We start from the raw sequence: 15,968 nt of genomic DNA, 5'->3' as shown, positions 1-15,968 counted from the left end.
TATATATATATTATATGTATGGATGGAAATATTAAAGCAAGTCAAAAGGTTTTTATTAACAAAGCATTGATTTAGTGGCGTAAGGCATTGTTAGATTCTCAAGATTGATAATTCAATTCCTGATAATGACAATTGTTGGGAGGGGCAACCATAGAACCCGACAAATGGTTGCAATTCAAAAGGCTTTTTAACGTTACACTTATTACTAAATCAGAATATTAAGCAGCATGACACTGAATCACATGATTCATTTCACACTATCTATTCAGCAACAATGCTATTTATTTCAAACCTTAGCATAAAGAAATTCATTAAAGCTTTCTCTCTCTTCTTATTGTGAAATCAAATTTTGTTAGTAATAAAACTTCTGATTTCAAAAACTGCAAATACCAATCTTGTAATTTAACTTCAAAACTGGACTAATTGAAACTATAACATTGGCACCTTAAACGACAAAGCAAAGAAAAAATACAACTTATTATTTTTTGGTAAGTTCAAATGTGTCAGTGGGCACATGTTAAAAAAACTTGTCCATAAAGGAAAAAATAATTAAACTTTAAATGTGGGGATCAAAGTTTAAGCCTCCCATTTTTTTTAACAACTCAAGTTACCAACTTGGTCTAATAGTATAAGATCCTCCAAGATTACTAAAATGTCGATGGTTCAATTTCTGGAGACGACATTTGTTGAAAGAATCAATCACATACCCCGAAAAACTAAAAGGGATCTCAATTACTTATCCATAGAGTAATGGAATACCCTTGATAATATAAGCTCAAGTTTTAGATTTGGAAACTAAGTTTGCACAATATTTTTATTTTACAACTCATCCTAAACTATAATTGTTCAGGTTAACTCGACTCGACTCCTTTATATTCTACTCATCATCAATATGTTAATGTTTTTGTTTTGAACAAAAGAGAAGGGAGTAAGATAAATTGAGAACTTTAGATGCTAAGTTAGATTTTGGAGCATTCTCATTCCACTTTCTCTTGTATTAAGTAGCACAGAAATCCACTCATGATAACATTGCATGCTTTACCAAAACAAAACATGAATTTTGCTACACCATTGGAGACTTGATGGTGCTAATAAAGTTAAGACTAATTGCAATTACATACCGCCTTCAAACTTTACAGACTTGTTAAATCCTTCTCCTATTATCGACTCGTGTTTTCTTCGATGCAGATCCAGCTTCAAGATGCTCGCCACTGGATCGGATCTGGATGAGAGGAAATTGTTTGAGTTTAATAACACTTATAAGATTCCAAAACTTGTTATGCAGTAAAGATGATACAACACCTTATCCAGCTTATCCCGGACAATCCTCACTGTTTGATTCATGGAATGCGAAGCAAAATAATCCTGTTCATACAAACATGTTAGTATGAGGCAATATATGAAAAACAAGAATCCTTTCTTCTTTGCATAAACATCATAGTTAGAATTATGGATGGTTGTATCAAAGGAATGGAATGAGAAATGTTAAAGTGGTGCTACATTGTTTGGGAGTTGCTTCATTAATGGAAATGGATGGAACTTTCCCCATCGAACCCCCAAAATCCATTTTCCTCTAATTTGGGGGGTAACCGATGAAACGGAAAGTGTCCCGTTCCATCGGCTCCACCCTGAATTGGAAGGTAAAGAACTTTGGCCTTTGGAGGGGAAATCACTTTCCATCCCAGTAATGAAGCAACACCTAAGCAATGGAGTACCATTTTAACTCTTTCTATTCCATTACTCCCCCTTCTATTCCATCCATCCGAACATACCATAACAGATTGCAACAAGAACACAACTGCAAAAATGAATTCCCATCAAATGAAGGAAGATAGATAATAATTTATCAGAGTACTAACTGTAGGTTTTACCAATTGGTCCTAGCAACATTCACTGCAAGGAAGAATTTTCTCTGAATTCGGAGGCGATAAAGACTAGTAGAATAGAGTAAAGTTCTAAGTGTGTGTATAGTAATAACAAAGAAGCTACAAACCTCATTTGAGGAAACCATTCTCATTGGAAGATTACCAGTGTTTGGCCTGCATTCGAATTCTTTATCCCTACAGTCCGGAAAGAGAACCAATCATAAATATTGCCTTAGCTTCAACTGGAAGGTGAAACTGCAACAAACGATAAATTACCTTTCATTAGGACCTAAATTTCCTGATAAGCAACTGGTCTGTGAGGAAATGGCAACTGCTTCACTCTTGATCGGAGGCCTAGAGCTTGAAGTTGTAGTCTCTTTGGATCTTCTAGCTGATAACAAAGGGAGAAAACATGGACAAGTTGATTCAAATGTCATTGCAGCAGCTCATATAACAGGCATTTGTGTGTTCCATATATTATCCCAAGTTTACAATGTAACTATTATAGGTTCTAACTTACGGTTCAAGCGTGCTAAAACCTCCCTTCTTCTTCCCTCTAATTTATCCTTTGTGTCTGAGTGGCTCTCAAATTGAGGAGCATATGAAACCTGCAGTCGGTTCCCAAGGAAAACAGAATCATCCAATTTTCTTTTTGCAAACCTGAAAATGTAGGTACTCAACTTCTCAAAGATAATACACTCGAAACTTAATGAATTTATGACATTATTTATTCGAGCAAGGTAGACATTGACTAAAGAATGATATAAATTAGTTTATCTTTGGGAACCTGGCATTGCTGAAAAGTCGGAATTTGATCCAATAGACATCAGTAAATGGCTCACAATCCTCTGCATCCATAGGCTTACACCTGAAAAGTGGACAAAAGTTGTGAAACAAGATTGACAGTGAAGAGCAAGAAGAAGAAGAAAATGAAAGAACAAACCATTTAGAAAGTAGTGAACTTACTCCTCAACTTCTCCATGTGCTGAAAACAGTTGCAGCAAATCATCCCCACAACCCAATGCCGGAACATTCCTCACAGTCAAATATCTGCACTCCAAATCAAATAAAAAAATTAAGCTCCCAACCACCAAAACAGGAAGAAAGAAGAATCTTAGAAATAGGAAATGGATACAATGAAAAGGATTAAATTCAGTACGGATGCGCTACCAAATTCAGAAATAGGAAACTGGTATAAGGAAAAGGATTATATGGAAATTGTTTCATGAAATTAGAAGGGCATGAAAGAGAAACTGGCCTCGACTCATGGCAGACGGTGTAAACACGAACAGCAGTTGGTTCATCTTTACAACGAGGCATCACAGAATGATTGCTTGGCTCAAAAAATAACAATCACTTTCGCTTCTTCTTTAGGAGCAAATCTCGGTAAGAAAATTCGACACACACAGGTTGGCTGCTAACAACTACACACACATATACTTGTGCTCAAGCTTATGAATGTTCAATACAAAAAAGCATAGAAATTTGAAACCTCATTTCCAAATGCAAAAGCAAGACATCAAAAAATTATTTAAGAACAGCATTGGCAATGGCAGAAACCCACCAGCCATATCAAGATAACATACACTAAACTACAAGGACATGTAAAATACAAAAAATAATAAGAAAAAATCTAACAACTTATTCAATAACAACAAAATTAATTGAACTATTTTCTAGTAAATAAAAGTTACAAAAAAACATCAAAAACTCAAATGTCTGAATTCATTATAAATGGAAAAGACAAAGAAAAATGCAGTTTGAAGGCGAGAAAAATAAAATTAACACAAAAATGGAATTGCCACCAATTTTATTGAAATTGGGAAATGGTTGGAAAACCTGTTAGAAATGTCTTTCATAAATCAATTGTGTACAAGGAAAGATGAAAGTTTAATCTCATAGGAGTCGCATTACCTCTAACATACTAATCCTAAGATGGTTACCCTAACTTAATTGACAATTTTTTAAGAAACAAGAAAACATATATTAGCACATGAATAACCAAAATGACTTGGTTACGACAGAGCATCATAGCATCGTCCGATCTATATAGTCGACCCCACCTAACAAGATAAACGCTTGGTTGTTGTAATAACCGAAATGACTCAATCATGTGCAAGATTGAGTGTGGAACCTGAGTCCACAAAATAATATTTCCGCGGTTGGGTAAACAACTTAATTTCGGGCTTATGAAAAAACCTAAACCAGCCTCAACATCAAAATTAACAGACAAATCCTCATCATAACCACCAAAATCTTCTCTTTAAAATGGTTTCTACTGATTTTACTTCTCAGCAGCATAACCAAACTCTGATATAAAAATATCTCAAATCTCTTCCATAATAAGACACACAATAACAGAATCAATTATAGGTTATATCAAATTAAGATAAAAAAAATGAGTTTTTTTGCAATTTTAAAAATCACAAACCATGAAAGCTCTTTGTCTTGAACATTATTAACCTTGATTTCAAGCTAGAATGAAGAATGCAATAAACGAGGTTTTAGAGAGTGGATTAAGTGTAGAATAAGAGATAGAGGGAAAAAACTCATTTTCAACCCGCATACCTCGGTAGCGGCGACGCAGACGGCTGCGACCGATCGGAGATAAAGTCCGGCAACGGCGTGGAGGAAGCTGCGGTGGTTGTCGTCCTCTGCAGATTGGGTGAAAAAACGAGACACTGAAAACGAAATTCCTTTTATACTTTTGGCAATAACCACTTAATGGGTTTAAAAATCACCCTATCGTCCATCGTTATTTGTATTACTTTTATTTTATCCGAGAATCGGTAATAGTTAATATATAATTAACAGTAGATAATTTGTTGACAATATAAAAAATATTACACTCTCGGTGGATTCATATAATTTTTTTACTTAATTACATTACACATTTCCTATATTATATTCATCAAAATTAGGAATAATTTATATATCTATAAAATATATAGTATAATGTATATCTTCACTTATCATTCATTCCACATTTTTAGTATGGTATATTTTTTTCCAGCACCTTTGTGTTTAATTACGGTAATTGAATTTTTAATATTTTAATTTATTTTATTAAAATCTTGTATCACTATATCGACATCTTTAAAATATCATATCTAATTATAATTTATATGTCATTTATTTTTAATTGATATTATATTCTTTAAACTGTTTCTTTATTACTTTTAATACCGTTTGATATACTATTTTATATATATTTATAAACTTAGTACAAAACTATTATATTTGTTCAATAAATTATAGATTATATGCTTCTGAATTGAAAAATGAATCTCTGCAAGTTCTTTGATCTGGTGTTCATGTGTTTATCCACTTTTAGTAATAAATTGAGGTTTCCATTGCTTAGTTTGTGCCTTTGTATATGATAGGCTGTGACCAAAATAAGAGTTTTTTTTGTATTATCGCTGCATCATTCATCATTCATACTCGATCATTATTGACTCTACCAACAAGACATTTATCTTAATGGTATAGGGTCTCACTAGATCCATAGAAAGATCAAAAAGTTAAGTATTCGATTTCTAAGAACGATATTTATTGAAAGTGACAGTCGCGCACCCCGAGGGATTAAATTCTTACGCATAAGGTGAAGAGATACTCTTAGAAGTATAACGAAATCATTATTGACTCATAAATATAAGTAATGCACATCAATGACATTTAAGAAGCATGATGCATTCATGAGCATGTACTTAAATGTCCATCAGATAAGGCAACAGAAAGGTAAGCAAGGAAAAACATATGCAGATATTAGAGGCACATTTGGGTAAAGTTTAATCAAACCCTGATTCAATGATACCATATCTTATGACATCTTAAGTAATCTATGAGTACAAAGTTAAAAGGTTATTGAAATAAGATTAAAAGCTTGTTTTTGGTAACTTTCTCAATAAGCCTTTTGAAATAAACTAAAATGCTTTTATAAGATCATAAGCACTTTTATAAGATATTAAAATGTCTACTTAAGTAGTGGTAGAATAAGATAAGCCCAAATAAGCTTATTTATTCTTCTAACATTACATCAGGAAAAAATATAGCTGTTAGCATTGAGGGTCAAGGACAGGAATGTGAAGTCAGACAAAAACTATGCAACCTTTGTATACAATAGCTGACAGATTTTCATTTAGGATCCTCCCAATTTCTTTCTGTTTGGCTAAAATATCGATCAGCATTTAGCGGTTGGTTCCGGGAGTCGGAAGCATGAAAGTCAGGCACGGTGCCACCATGCATGGGTGCAAATGCTGAAATGAAGTAAAAGAGATTGATGAATTAAGGAAATTATAGTTAAAATTGAACCCAACAAAACAAAATTGCAAGCAAAAAACATGGTTTGCTTCAGTCATGTTCAGGATTCACATGATTCATGCAATTCATCAAATAAGTGATTCAGAAGAAACTTTTCTATGTAATAAAATCTTGGAACATTCAAATATGATCTCTCTCAAATCGACAAGCTTCTCTTCGAATGCTAGAGTAAAGAGAACAAAAAACATCATTAGCCAAAGGCTTAAAAGCTCAATTTACTGTGTGAAATTGAGCCAAGCTGTATAGGGTTACTTCTGCTGGACTCAACTTAGGCTTTGCTCTAAGTTGATTTGTGGCTCATTTAGCAAAAGTTATGTCCCACCAAATCAAATCACAACCTGCGAGTTAGCTGAGTTAAACAAACACAGACAAATAATAGTATATTCAAGCTCACTGGCTAGTCAATCTCTCTGAATGACCAACATCGAAAAACCAGAAAAAATTGGCTGAGCACTGGTGAGGCCAAAAGTACCACAGCTATTATGAAGTACACTGGCCATTTTTAATTTCATAATGTTCACTGAAAAAAGTAGTATGCAAGGATCACTAGAATGTGAGTCTGTATGAGTGTGATGTAACTAGCAAGAAACTTAACTAACCTTTCTCTCTCATTCTTCTCTCTCTGTCATACTCAAATTTATCCCGAATAAGGCTGACTTTCTCCCACGTATCAGATTGCCCGTTTCTCACAAAATTATGCTCCTGCATTATGATTCAATAATCAAAGAAGTAGCATAATAGAAAATTATAGCAAACAATATTGCAATCTTGAACTTTCCAACTCTCCTCCAGTTAGATCCAGAGTGAGCTAGGTGGTGGAGTACAATATGAAAATCAACAAGGTTGTAGGATTTATAGCAAACAATATTGCAATCTTGAGGATTTCGACCATCTGTACAATTAGATCCAAGTGAGCCCAGTGTTGGAGGCAAGTACAAACAAAGTAGAAATAGGAGTAAATGGAGAGGGAGACATAGATCTAATGGACATGAGGATACGGCCCACACCCAGTAGAACTGTCCTCGGGATTATGTTTTGGGGGATCAACGGTAACATGATTTCTAGCCCCAGAATCAGGATACCGGGCCTGACTCAAATAACTGTCAGGTGCAGCAAAATATGCCTGGGTTTTACTGGAGGGTCCTGCAAACCCATTCTGGCCCTTAAACTGCAATTGCAAAGCAGAAGATATAATCATATAACTGCTGGTCGATCCAACTGGGGTGAAAACTGAAAACTCAGCAGGATCGTACTAAGAAGAGAATTTGGGAATTAACTGAGTAGTTGCCTGATGATTAAGCAGGGTGAAAATGAGTGCCTGCGGAACTACTTGAGCTGAGGACTGTCACACTGGTAACTGAAACTGAGACTATTTGGATACTGATACTAAGAAACATTGTTTGGAGGTGCATTTGAGCAAATGACTGAAACTAAGCATCAGAAGACATAGGCAGGTATAATGTTGATAGCGAACAGAGGAATCATGGCCACTCTTGTAGCAATTCTGACATTCTAAATAGTTTCTGGTCCCAATTAAGATACCACAACTGCAAAAGAATTGCTGATAGTGTGCATAAGGATTTGGAGGTGAATACAGGTTAACAGCACATGGTGAGCAATATTTGCAGATAATGAATCCGAAAGGCAATATGAGTTGCAGTTCATTTCTTATGGCCCTTTATTCTGCATGGCTCACTAATCAGAGAGTAGTTCCAGAATAGCAGACATAAAATCCTTGACAAAAAAGATTAAAAGAAACTGCAGTACTAATCATTGTATAGTATATTTGAATCCTTCAAATGTACCTTGCTATGCTCCATTGGAGACCTTCTACTCCTGAAATGACATAACAGATAAAACCAAGATTAGTCACCATCCACATGACCCCCATAACTTAAAAATTGAAGCTTCTTGAACCATTAATCTGATAGACTGTGAAAAACAATGTCATATAGTTAAATTGAAATTTAAAATGTAAAGGTTGTTACCCAGCTATCAAATAGTGAGCAGTACAAAACCTTTAAACATAAAATATGGCACCATAATAATATATATCTAAAATAAAAACTCTTCAAAGAAGAGGAATTGCTTGAATAAGAATCAATCTATTTCTTAAGCATGACCACCTCGAACTGCTTCGGTGGTTCCCAAACTCATGCATGTGATATTAAAAGACATACTTATTTATGTGATGAAAGCAATAAGGAGCCACAGAGGGCAAAAGGAAAAAAAATACTGGAGGCAAACCTGTATGGGGAGAAATCTTCATTATCATCTTCAGCGGACTCATAGTTTGCATGATCCTGACCAAGCTTTTTAGAGTAGCCCTCCTCCCAGTAAAGTCTCTCCCAGTTTTCTCGGAGTTCATTATACAGTTCCATATATTTTTTGCACCAAGGATCATGTTCCTTTTAATACAGTCAAGTATTTTAGGACAACAATCAATATCTTAATTTCACAAATTGACAACTTCATTTCTCCACCAAACAAGTCAATAACACATCAATATAACATGATCCATCACTTTTCAAATATTATGAAGGACAATGATTGCATAAAATGCAAACCTGAAACAAATCATAAAAGACCATGTACATATTTATCAATATGTCGTAATCACTAAGAGTCCATCCATATCAAAGGACGACCTGATACATGAGGCTCCCACTTAGTGGGCCTGAAGAGGGTATATGTATGCAGTTTTACCCTGCAAGCCGATGAACTATTTCCAGAACTTGAACTCGTGACCTTATAGTCCATCTACAAATATCTAAAAATAATACAATGTGTGCCTATGCAAATATAATTCCTTTATTTTTTTCATTAGAGTCCATCCACAATAATATCTAAAAATTATGAACTAAGCAGAAGAAAAAAAGAGTAAATAGTCACTCATCACTTTAATCCCTAAGATAGATAGATTACCTTGATGGATACAATTTCAGGGCTAAAAAGGTAAATTCCATCTCTCAGGTAATAAGACCAAAGTGATGAGCAAAGTTTTAAATCCGAGTCCATAACTATTTCATGCATCGATATGTTAAGGTTTTGGGAGTCCGAGCGCAATTGTGACCACATCGGCCACGTTTGCCAGTAATATTGTCCCAAACGTGGAAGTTTCCGAAACCGCGACCACAGCCGCAATTTAAAACACGAGTAACAACTACAATTTAGCCGTTAGAAAAGGGGAATAGGAACTAACAGATTCCTTAATAACAAGGCGAGTCCTACGCATGAACTGTTCCCTGAGCTGTTTCCGGCGTTTGTTAGGAATATTCTCTCTTGGAATCACGAACCTCTCACGTAGCGGAACTTGTTCTCCGATCTCGTGCATTTCGCCGTCAACGATCCACCACTCCGACCTATCATCCAGCTTCTTCATCGGCAGCGGCGGAGACTTGTGCCGCCGTCTATGGCCACCGCTTCCTCCGGCGGTGGTGTCGGTTCGGAGAGAGCGGAGGTGGTTTGGACCGCGAAACAGGAACGGTGTGAGAGCATGGAGCCGTTTGGTGAGAGTGAGCATAGTGTTGCTGCATCCAGGGTTCGAGCTTTCAACACTCATTAAATAAGAAATACAAAATATATACTAAATTACGAACAAGACATTGATTTAGTTGTACTAAATATCTCGGAATTTCGATTCCTGAAATAAACACTTGTTAATAAATAACTCAGGAACACCTGAAAATTGATTACTTTTTTACCCAAAAAAATAAAAAAACAAAAAATAGTATAATTGTTAAATGTTCAAAACCCAAAGAAATGTTAATTAATTGGTGCAAACACAAGAATTATTATTTATAATAGGGTCGGTTTTAACTTGTGAACGGTAAGTTAGTTTATATTGAAGCAAATCGGATTCTTACTCTTTAAATTTAATATAGTTTTATGTGAAATAATGGAAATGTATGAAAGTTGAGTTACAAATTACCGACTTATTGTTTAAGAACACGCGTAGAAGTTAGGATTCCTCTTAACGTTCTTCTTGTGATTGCTACAAAATATAATGAGAAGTCATGAACTTTGTTCGATACTTTTGAAGGAGATATTATTACTTTTTATAGAAGTCGTGAAATACCATGGAGACTTTTAGGAGGTGTTGTTTACCCACTTAGAAGTTGTAAACTAAGATGGAGACTTCAGTTTTTTCTATAACGAAGTATATCTCACCTTATAACTAACCATACATGTGTTACTCCAAAGAGTCCTTACACTACCGACATGATAATTAAGATTGGAAACAAACCGAATTGAGTTGAACTAAAGTTCAGTTTAATAAAGATTTGCTTAGCTCGAAACTCGACTTGAGTTATTTTTTTTAACTCAAATTTAGCTCGGTTAAAGTTTAGAAACTGTTCGACTCAACTTAAATTGGTCATTTGAATAACTCAAATCATTAATTCATTTTTAATAAATATTTCACATAATTATATATATAAATATATCATTGTTTATATATAATAGCAATAAATATAAAAATTAGTTTTTATATATACATATATATTGAGCTAGGTTATGAACCTAACGAGTCAAAATATATTCACCTCAAGCTCGACTCATTTATTTAGCAAGTTTAATTTTCAATCCAAATTCAACTCATTTGGTTCATAAACCAAATTTATCGAACTAACTAACAAGTCAAATTTTGAACGAATATTGGGTTAATTCAGTTCATTATAAACTATAAATACAACTAATTTATTTTTAATAAATAAGATTGTGTAATTGTCCTTAATGATGAAGAAACCGAACCGAACCTGTCTCAGTCAATAATCGCAGGTCATATAAAGTTCCACACATTTTCCTATGTCTTCTTCAATCTTCTTCTTCTTTCTTCTTCATCTTCTTCTTCAATCTTCCTCCTATTTATTCATAAAGGAGAATGATGGGTCCAAATAAACAAGCGGAACAATTGAGAATTGATGGAAACACTTACTTCAACAAACACCGTTTTGGTGCTGCCATTGATGCTTATACTCAGGTATTCATTTTTCTTCCTATTTCTTATTCATTCTCTTATATAAAGATGCAAACTTTTAATCTTTTCTTATAATGGGTTTCAAGGCAATTACGTTATGCCCCAATGTTTCTGTCTATTGGACCAATCGTGCTCTCTGCCACCTTAAACGCAAGTATGTATTTCATGCCTTCTTACCCTTTTTTTGTTACTGCCGAAGTTATCCTCTCACCTTATGCGCACCCGAACAATATCTTATGTCCCAAAGTTTGTATTAGTCTATCGACCCATCGCTTTGCTTTTCATTGGTCAGAAAAGTAAAACATGAATTAAATATAAATTAAGTTTATATTTTCTTGCCGATGTGAATGAAATGGTACAGATACTGAGACAGAAGATGTGCTCTCATGCACGCGTATGCGTAAGGAACTAATCTCTTTCAGGGTGAATGAATGTCTTTCTGTAGCTCCTAGGAATGAAACATTTGACCTTTTGGTGTTTCTGGGGATCTAGTATGGCCTTACGTAACTAGACTAATGCCTCTTGGTCTTTTGATTTTGTATACACATTCATTCACCATTCATTTGTATTGTTTTTTCGAAGTGTCAACATGAATGGTGGATGATACAATAACAGTGTATAAATCTTATACATTGTCGGTACATACGTTTTTTTCTAATTTTGTTATGTGTTGTATGTAGTGATTGGGAGAGAGTAGAAGAAGATTGTCGGAAAGCAATTCAGCTGGACAACAATTTGGTAAAGGTATTTGTTTTCTTTTGATGTTCCTTTAGCCTTATTACATGTCTGGTTATTTATTTAGCTTCTATGATAAGTATGATCTTTGGAATACATGTAGTGTTTGTAATGTTATGATTCTTGGTTGTGATATTCTAAATGCTTGATGTCTCATTAACATGCTCTTCATCGGTTAAAACTGCAATGTGTTAAGATTTTTGGGAGATATAAAATGGAGAACTTCATTGTTATTATGCATATTTATCCTCCGGAAAAGATATATAGGTGAAGTATACTGTGTAAACTTTCGTTCAAGGTGAATTTTGCATATTGGTTTGTGCAAGAACTTTCTAGATTTTAAGGGTTTGTTTGCGAATTGATTTTTAGAGGAGAAGGAAGGGAAAGGGAAGGCGTGAGAGTATTCTACTAGCGTATTTCCTGACTCTCAAGCATTCCCCTTCCTTCATTTGCCCTCCAAAAACTAACTCGCAAACACACCCTAAAAGGATCGTTGGTTGCAGGGTGTCTATGTCTGAAACATTTTATAACTGATATTTGTTGCATGTTCTACTTGTATATATTCAAACTCAGCAATTATGTGCTTTGTTTTGATTATCGTGTTCCCTTCTGAACTTTCTTTTGCATATAATATCTCAGGCTCACTATATGTTGGGACTTGCATTGCTAAAGCGAGAGGAATATACCAAGGGAATCAGAGAGTTGCAGAAGGTCTGTATCCATTATAACCCGTGCTTGTGTGTTTCCTGGCATTTGTTATTTAGTCGAATTTGTTTCAAGAAATATTTTAATGCTTCTTGTGAAGATTAAGCATTCTCTTGCGAAGTATTTAACTTGTACTATGTTTTACCTTCTGTTTGTGCATTTAGTGGTAGATTGTTTTTTATTTGATGAAGTGGTCAAACTCCTGGTCGGTGAAGTTGAAATGAATGTTCACTTCAAATATCAACGAGATAATTGCTACGCTAATGAGTATATTGGTCCGACAACGTTTTCGAGTTGTAGCATTTTTTTCATAAACATAGAAAAGTTCTGTGTAGGTTTTTACTCTAAACACTAAATTGTAATATCCAATTCATAGAACAGCAAGGTTGGTTAACTTATCTGATTCTAAACCAAGGCACGGATTTTAATTTCCATTAGTGTGATTCAGAAAAGTCTGAAATGATGATTCCGTTGTCTCTTTGTGATAATATATTGCCATTTTAGTATCCATCATATAGGTGCTAGTAAGGGGCCATATTTCGTGTGGTTCTGAATCGATAAGAAAACCTGACATGTTGTGTTGTCAGTAATTTTACTGGATGCTTGTGGTCGTAATTGTTCGGAGTGTATAACGTGGTGTCGTAGACCTATAAAGATGTCCTCAACAAAGAAAGGAAGGGAAAATGAGCTAGTAATCTTTATAGTCTGTTTAATGCTTATTTATTTATTTATTTTTGTGAGAATGGAAGGTTAAGTGGATGAAGGTGTCTAGTTTATTTGTTTGGAGAGTCAGGCACTGGGGAGAGTACGATCTCTCGAATATCCTACAGATTCTATCTTTGTTCTGCTATGATACCAATAGATTATAGAATCTTTTCCGAACAAAGTCACTAAATTTCTGTATATTCTTTTTCAATTCTTGATCTAGTTCTATTGGGCTTCACTTCAGAATTCTATGCCGTATAGTTTCCTTTCGTGAGGTTTAGTTCAATCTTTACAAGTGCTGCATAGAATAGTCTCGCTCTACGTCTCATGACTGGGCTACTTGCCATCTTATCAACTCTTCTTATTAAGGCTTCATGACCATCTCCTCACATGGTCAAACTGCCCAAACTACCATAAGGCAATATTCTACCATTTCTCCGTAATAGGTGCTACCACTATTTTCTCTCTGATGTTTTCATTACTAATCCCATCTTGTTTTGTATGTATATTCATGTTATGCAGCATTCTAATGTTTGCTACACTGAGCTTATGCTTTTGTTGACTTTTTACTGCCCTAGCATTCTGTTCCAAGGTTTTATAATTGTGCGGAAAAACTTGCTTGAATCTGATGGTTTCCGGTTAGAGACACTTCTTTTTTTAATTTATGGCACATTGCTTTGATAACTTTCATGCTGATTTACTGTGTTATACATTTTTTGAGATACGAACATTGGTTTCCTCGTAAATTGAGAGATGATTCTCATATTTGTTGTGGTCAAATGAAGGCTTTGGATCTTGGAAGAGGTGCTGATCCCAAGGGCTATATGGTAGAAGAAATATGGCAAGAGCTTGCTAAAGCAAAATACTTAGAATGGCAACATTCATCGACCAAACGATCGAGTGATTTGCAAAGCTTGAAGTATGTTTTTCCGGTGATTGTCAGACCTATTGTATGAGAGTCATTCATTAATGAATGGTGATCAGTTGACTCTATCATATTTTTTTTAGCTGCTTCATCTCTCTGGCTTAGCCAAGTGTTAATTATTTATCGGTTGTGAATATCCGATAAAAGATCAAGTATTATCTCAAATTGTTTTCATGTTTCAGAGAAGCTTGTGAGTCTGCTCTAAAGGAAAAACAGTTTCATGATATGTCCCAAATGGAAGGATTTGTAGATGATGTTACTATTGCTCATGTGGAACAATTAGAGGCTTTAAGAGAAGTCTTCAATAAAGCTGCAGAGGATGACATACCAACTGAGGTGAACACAAGGAGCACACCTTCTACCCCGAAAAGTGCGACAATTGTTGTGATTGGTTGAAAAATATATATTTAACTTAAAAGTTTCAAAATTAAGTGTTTTTCTGATCGATCTCATCAAGTGACACACTTTGTGGACAGAAGATGTGCTCCCGTGAACACATGGCTTGTTTTTCTTTATCAAAATTTTCTTCATAAAATCTTTTTGTGGTGTCCCAAGTCCCAACAATTGCTATATTATTAACCACTCGGATCGCTTGTTTGAACCCGTAGATACCAGACTATCTGTGCTGTAAAATCACGCTAGATATTTTTCATGATCCGGTAATCACTCCAAGTGGACATACATATGAGAGGGCAGTGATTCTTGAGCATCTCAAGAAGGTAATATGATTTGTATGTTTCATCTGTTTTCCATCCTTCAGTGTCCAATCATTTAACCTTCTCCTATAATAACAGGTGGGTAAATTTGACCCGTTTACGCGGCAACCGCTTCAGCCATCGCAACTAGTACCGAACTTGGCCATTAAAGAAGCTGTTCAGGCATTTCTGGACAAACATGGGTGGGCCTACAAGGTAGATTAAGTTACAAGTTTTACAGTTAATGATAGGTTTTGTCAGTTCAACAAATGTTGCAGCAAGGATGCTGTATTTTGTAATAGTGGCTATTGTTGTTTGTTCTGACTTTGAACATTTGTGTTATTATTATGAAGTGTATGTATGGTTGAGTTTTGACATGTCTAAGGGAATAGTTGTGTACTTGATATTATGTAACATTAAGGTCTCGGGTTCGAGTCTTGTTGACGATTTTTATAATCTTGACTCTGTTTTGATTGCAACTGCGATATAGTTTTAGTAACTCAAAAAATTGTCTGTAACAATCGCAAACTCAGATTTAAAACATTGGCAGATAAATTTGAGTTCATCCTTGGAATGCAATACCCTTTGGAATAAGTTGAGTTCAACCATTAGTATATTTCATTTAACTACCACTTTAGTTTTTTTTTTTTTTTAAATCTCATCAAATTAGTTCATCAAACTTTGAAAACATCACCAAGGTGATAGTGAACTCACTTATTACTCACTAAACAAGATAAAAAAATCACAGCATTATAAAACTGATCACCATTTACTCCTACCCCCTCCCAATTGCTTTTCAGGGAGAAATGTTTAACATCAATGAAAGAGATTTTTTTATTGTTTTGCCATGAAAACTTGTTCTTTTTAAGTTATATTGGGAGCTATGAAGAAAAGGTTAGGTCAAACATAGGAGGGGAAAGAAGGAAAGAGAAAAAAAACGAATAAAGTTAAACATCTTTTTTGTCTGAGAGTGTGAAATTTAGATGAAAGAAAACTAAATAAAAATAATCTAAAAATGTTGTTTTAATTTCTCCTTAAAA

At 34.7% G+C, this 15,968-nt stretch overlaps 3 protein-coding genes across 6 annotated transcripts; 1 reads left to right on the top strand and 2 right to left on the bottom strand.

Moving 5' to 3' along the window:
* LOC109351977 (RNA-binding protein 48) lies at nt 953-4,578 on the bottom strand. 2 transcript variants are annotated; one of them, XM_019593719.1, is made up of 9 exons: nt 4,434-4,578; nt 3,124-3,289; nt 2,832-2,915; nt 2,653-2,733; nt 2,386-2,525; nt 2,142-2,256; nt 1,994-2,060; nt 1,303-1,365; nt 953-1,222 (listed from the first exon to the last, which is right to left on the bottom strand). In XM_019593719.1, exons 2-9 carry the CDS (start codon nt 3,183-3,185, stop codon nt 1,145-1,147), a joined length of 690 nt encoding a protein of 229 aa, XP_019449264.1. In that variant the 5' UTR covers nt 3,186-3,289; nt 4,434-4,578; the 3' UTR covers nt 953-1,144. The 2 variants fall into 2 exon arrangements, with proteins under 2 accessions (XP_019449264.1, XP_019449273.1); XM_019593728.1 differs by having other exon boundaries at nt 3,124-3,198; nt 4,434-4,575.
* LOC109351964 lies at nt 5,777-9,758 on the bottom strand. Of its 2 annotated transcripts, XM_019593708.1 has the most exons (6): nt 9,635-9,758; nt 9,388-9,601; nt 8,433-8,593; nt 7,991-8,021; nt 6,785-6,887; nt 5,777-6,121 (listed from the first exon to the last, which is right to left on the bottom strand). In XM_019593708.1, the coding sequence occupies exons 1-6, from the start codon at nt 9,745-9,747 to the stop codon at nt 6,000-6,002; spliced, it is 744 nt and encodes a 247-aa protein (XP_019449253.1). In that variant the 5' UTR covers nt 9,748-9,758; the 3' UTR covers nt 5,777-5,999. The 2 variants fall into 2 exon arrangements, with proteins under 2 accessions (XP_019449253.1, XP_019449244.1); XM_019593699.1 differs by having other exon boundaries at nt 9,388-9,758.
* LOC109351949 (E3 ubiquitin-protein ligase CHIP-like) lies at nt 10,933-15,294 on the top strand. Of its 2 annotated transcripts, XM_019593679.1 has the most exons (8): nt 10,933-11,166; nt 11,250-11,317; nt 11,844-11,907; nt 12,538-12,609; nt 14,094-14,227; nt 14,416-14,569; nt 14,842-14,952; nt 15,028-15,294. In XM_019593679.1, the coding sequence occupies exons 1-8, from the start codon at nt 11,068-11,070 to the stop codon at nt 15,151-15,153; spliced, it is 828 nt and encodes a 275-aa protein (XP_019449224.1). In that variant the 5' UTR covers nt 10,933-11,067; the 3' UTR covers nt 15,154-15,294. The 2 variants fall into 2 exon arrangements, with proteins under 2 accessions (XP_019449224.1, XP_019449232.1); XM_019593687.1 differs by lacking the exon at nt 11,250-11,317 and having other exon boundaries at nt 11,018-11,166; nt 15,028-15,209.

Source organism: Lupinus angustifolius, chromosome LG01, assembly GCF_001865875.1.
Source record: "Lupinus angustifolius cultivar Tanjil chromosome LG01, LupAngTanjil_v1.0, whole genome shotgun sequence".
Lineage (NCBI taxonomy): Eukaryota > Viridiplantae > Streptophyta > Magnoliopsida > Fabales > Fabaceae > Lupinus > Lupinus angustifolius.
Note: the sequence above shows the minus strand (reverse complement) of the source record. Positions and strands in the feature narration are given on the sequence as shown.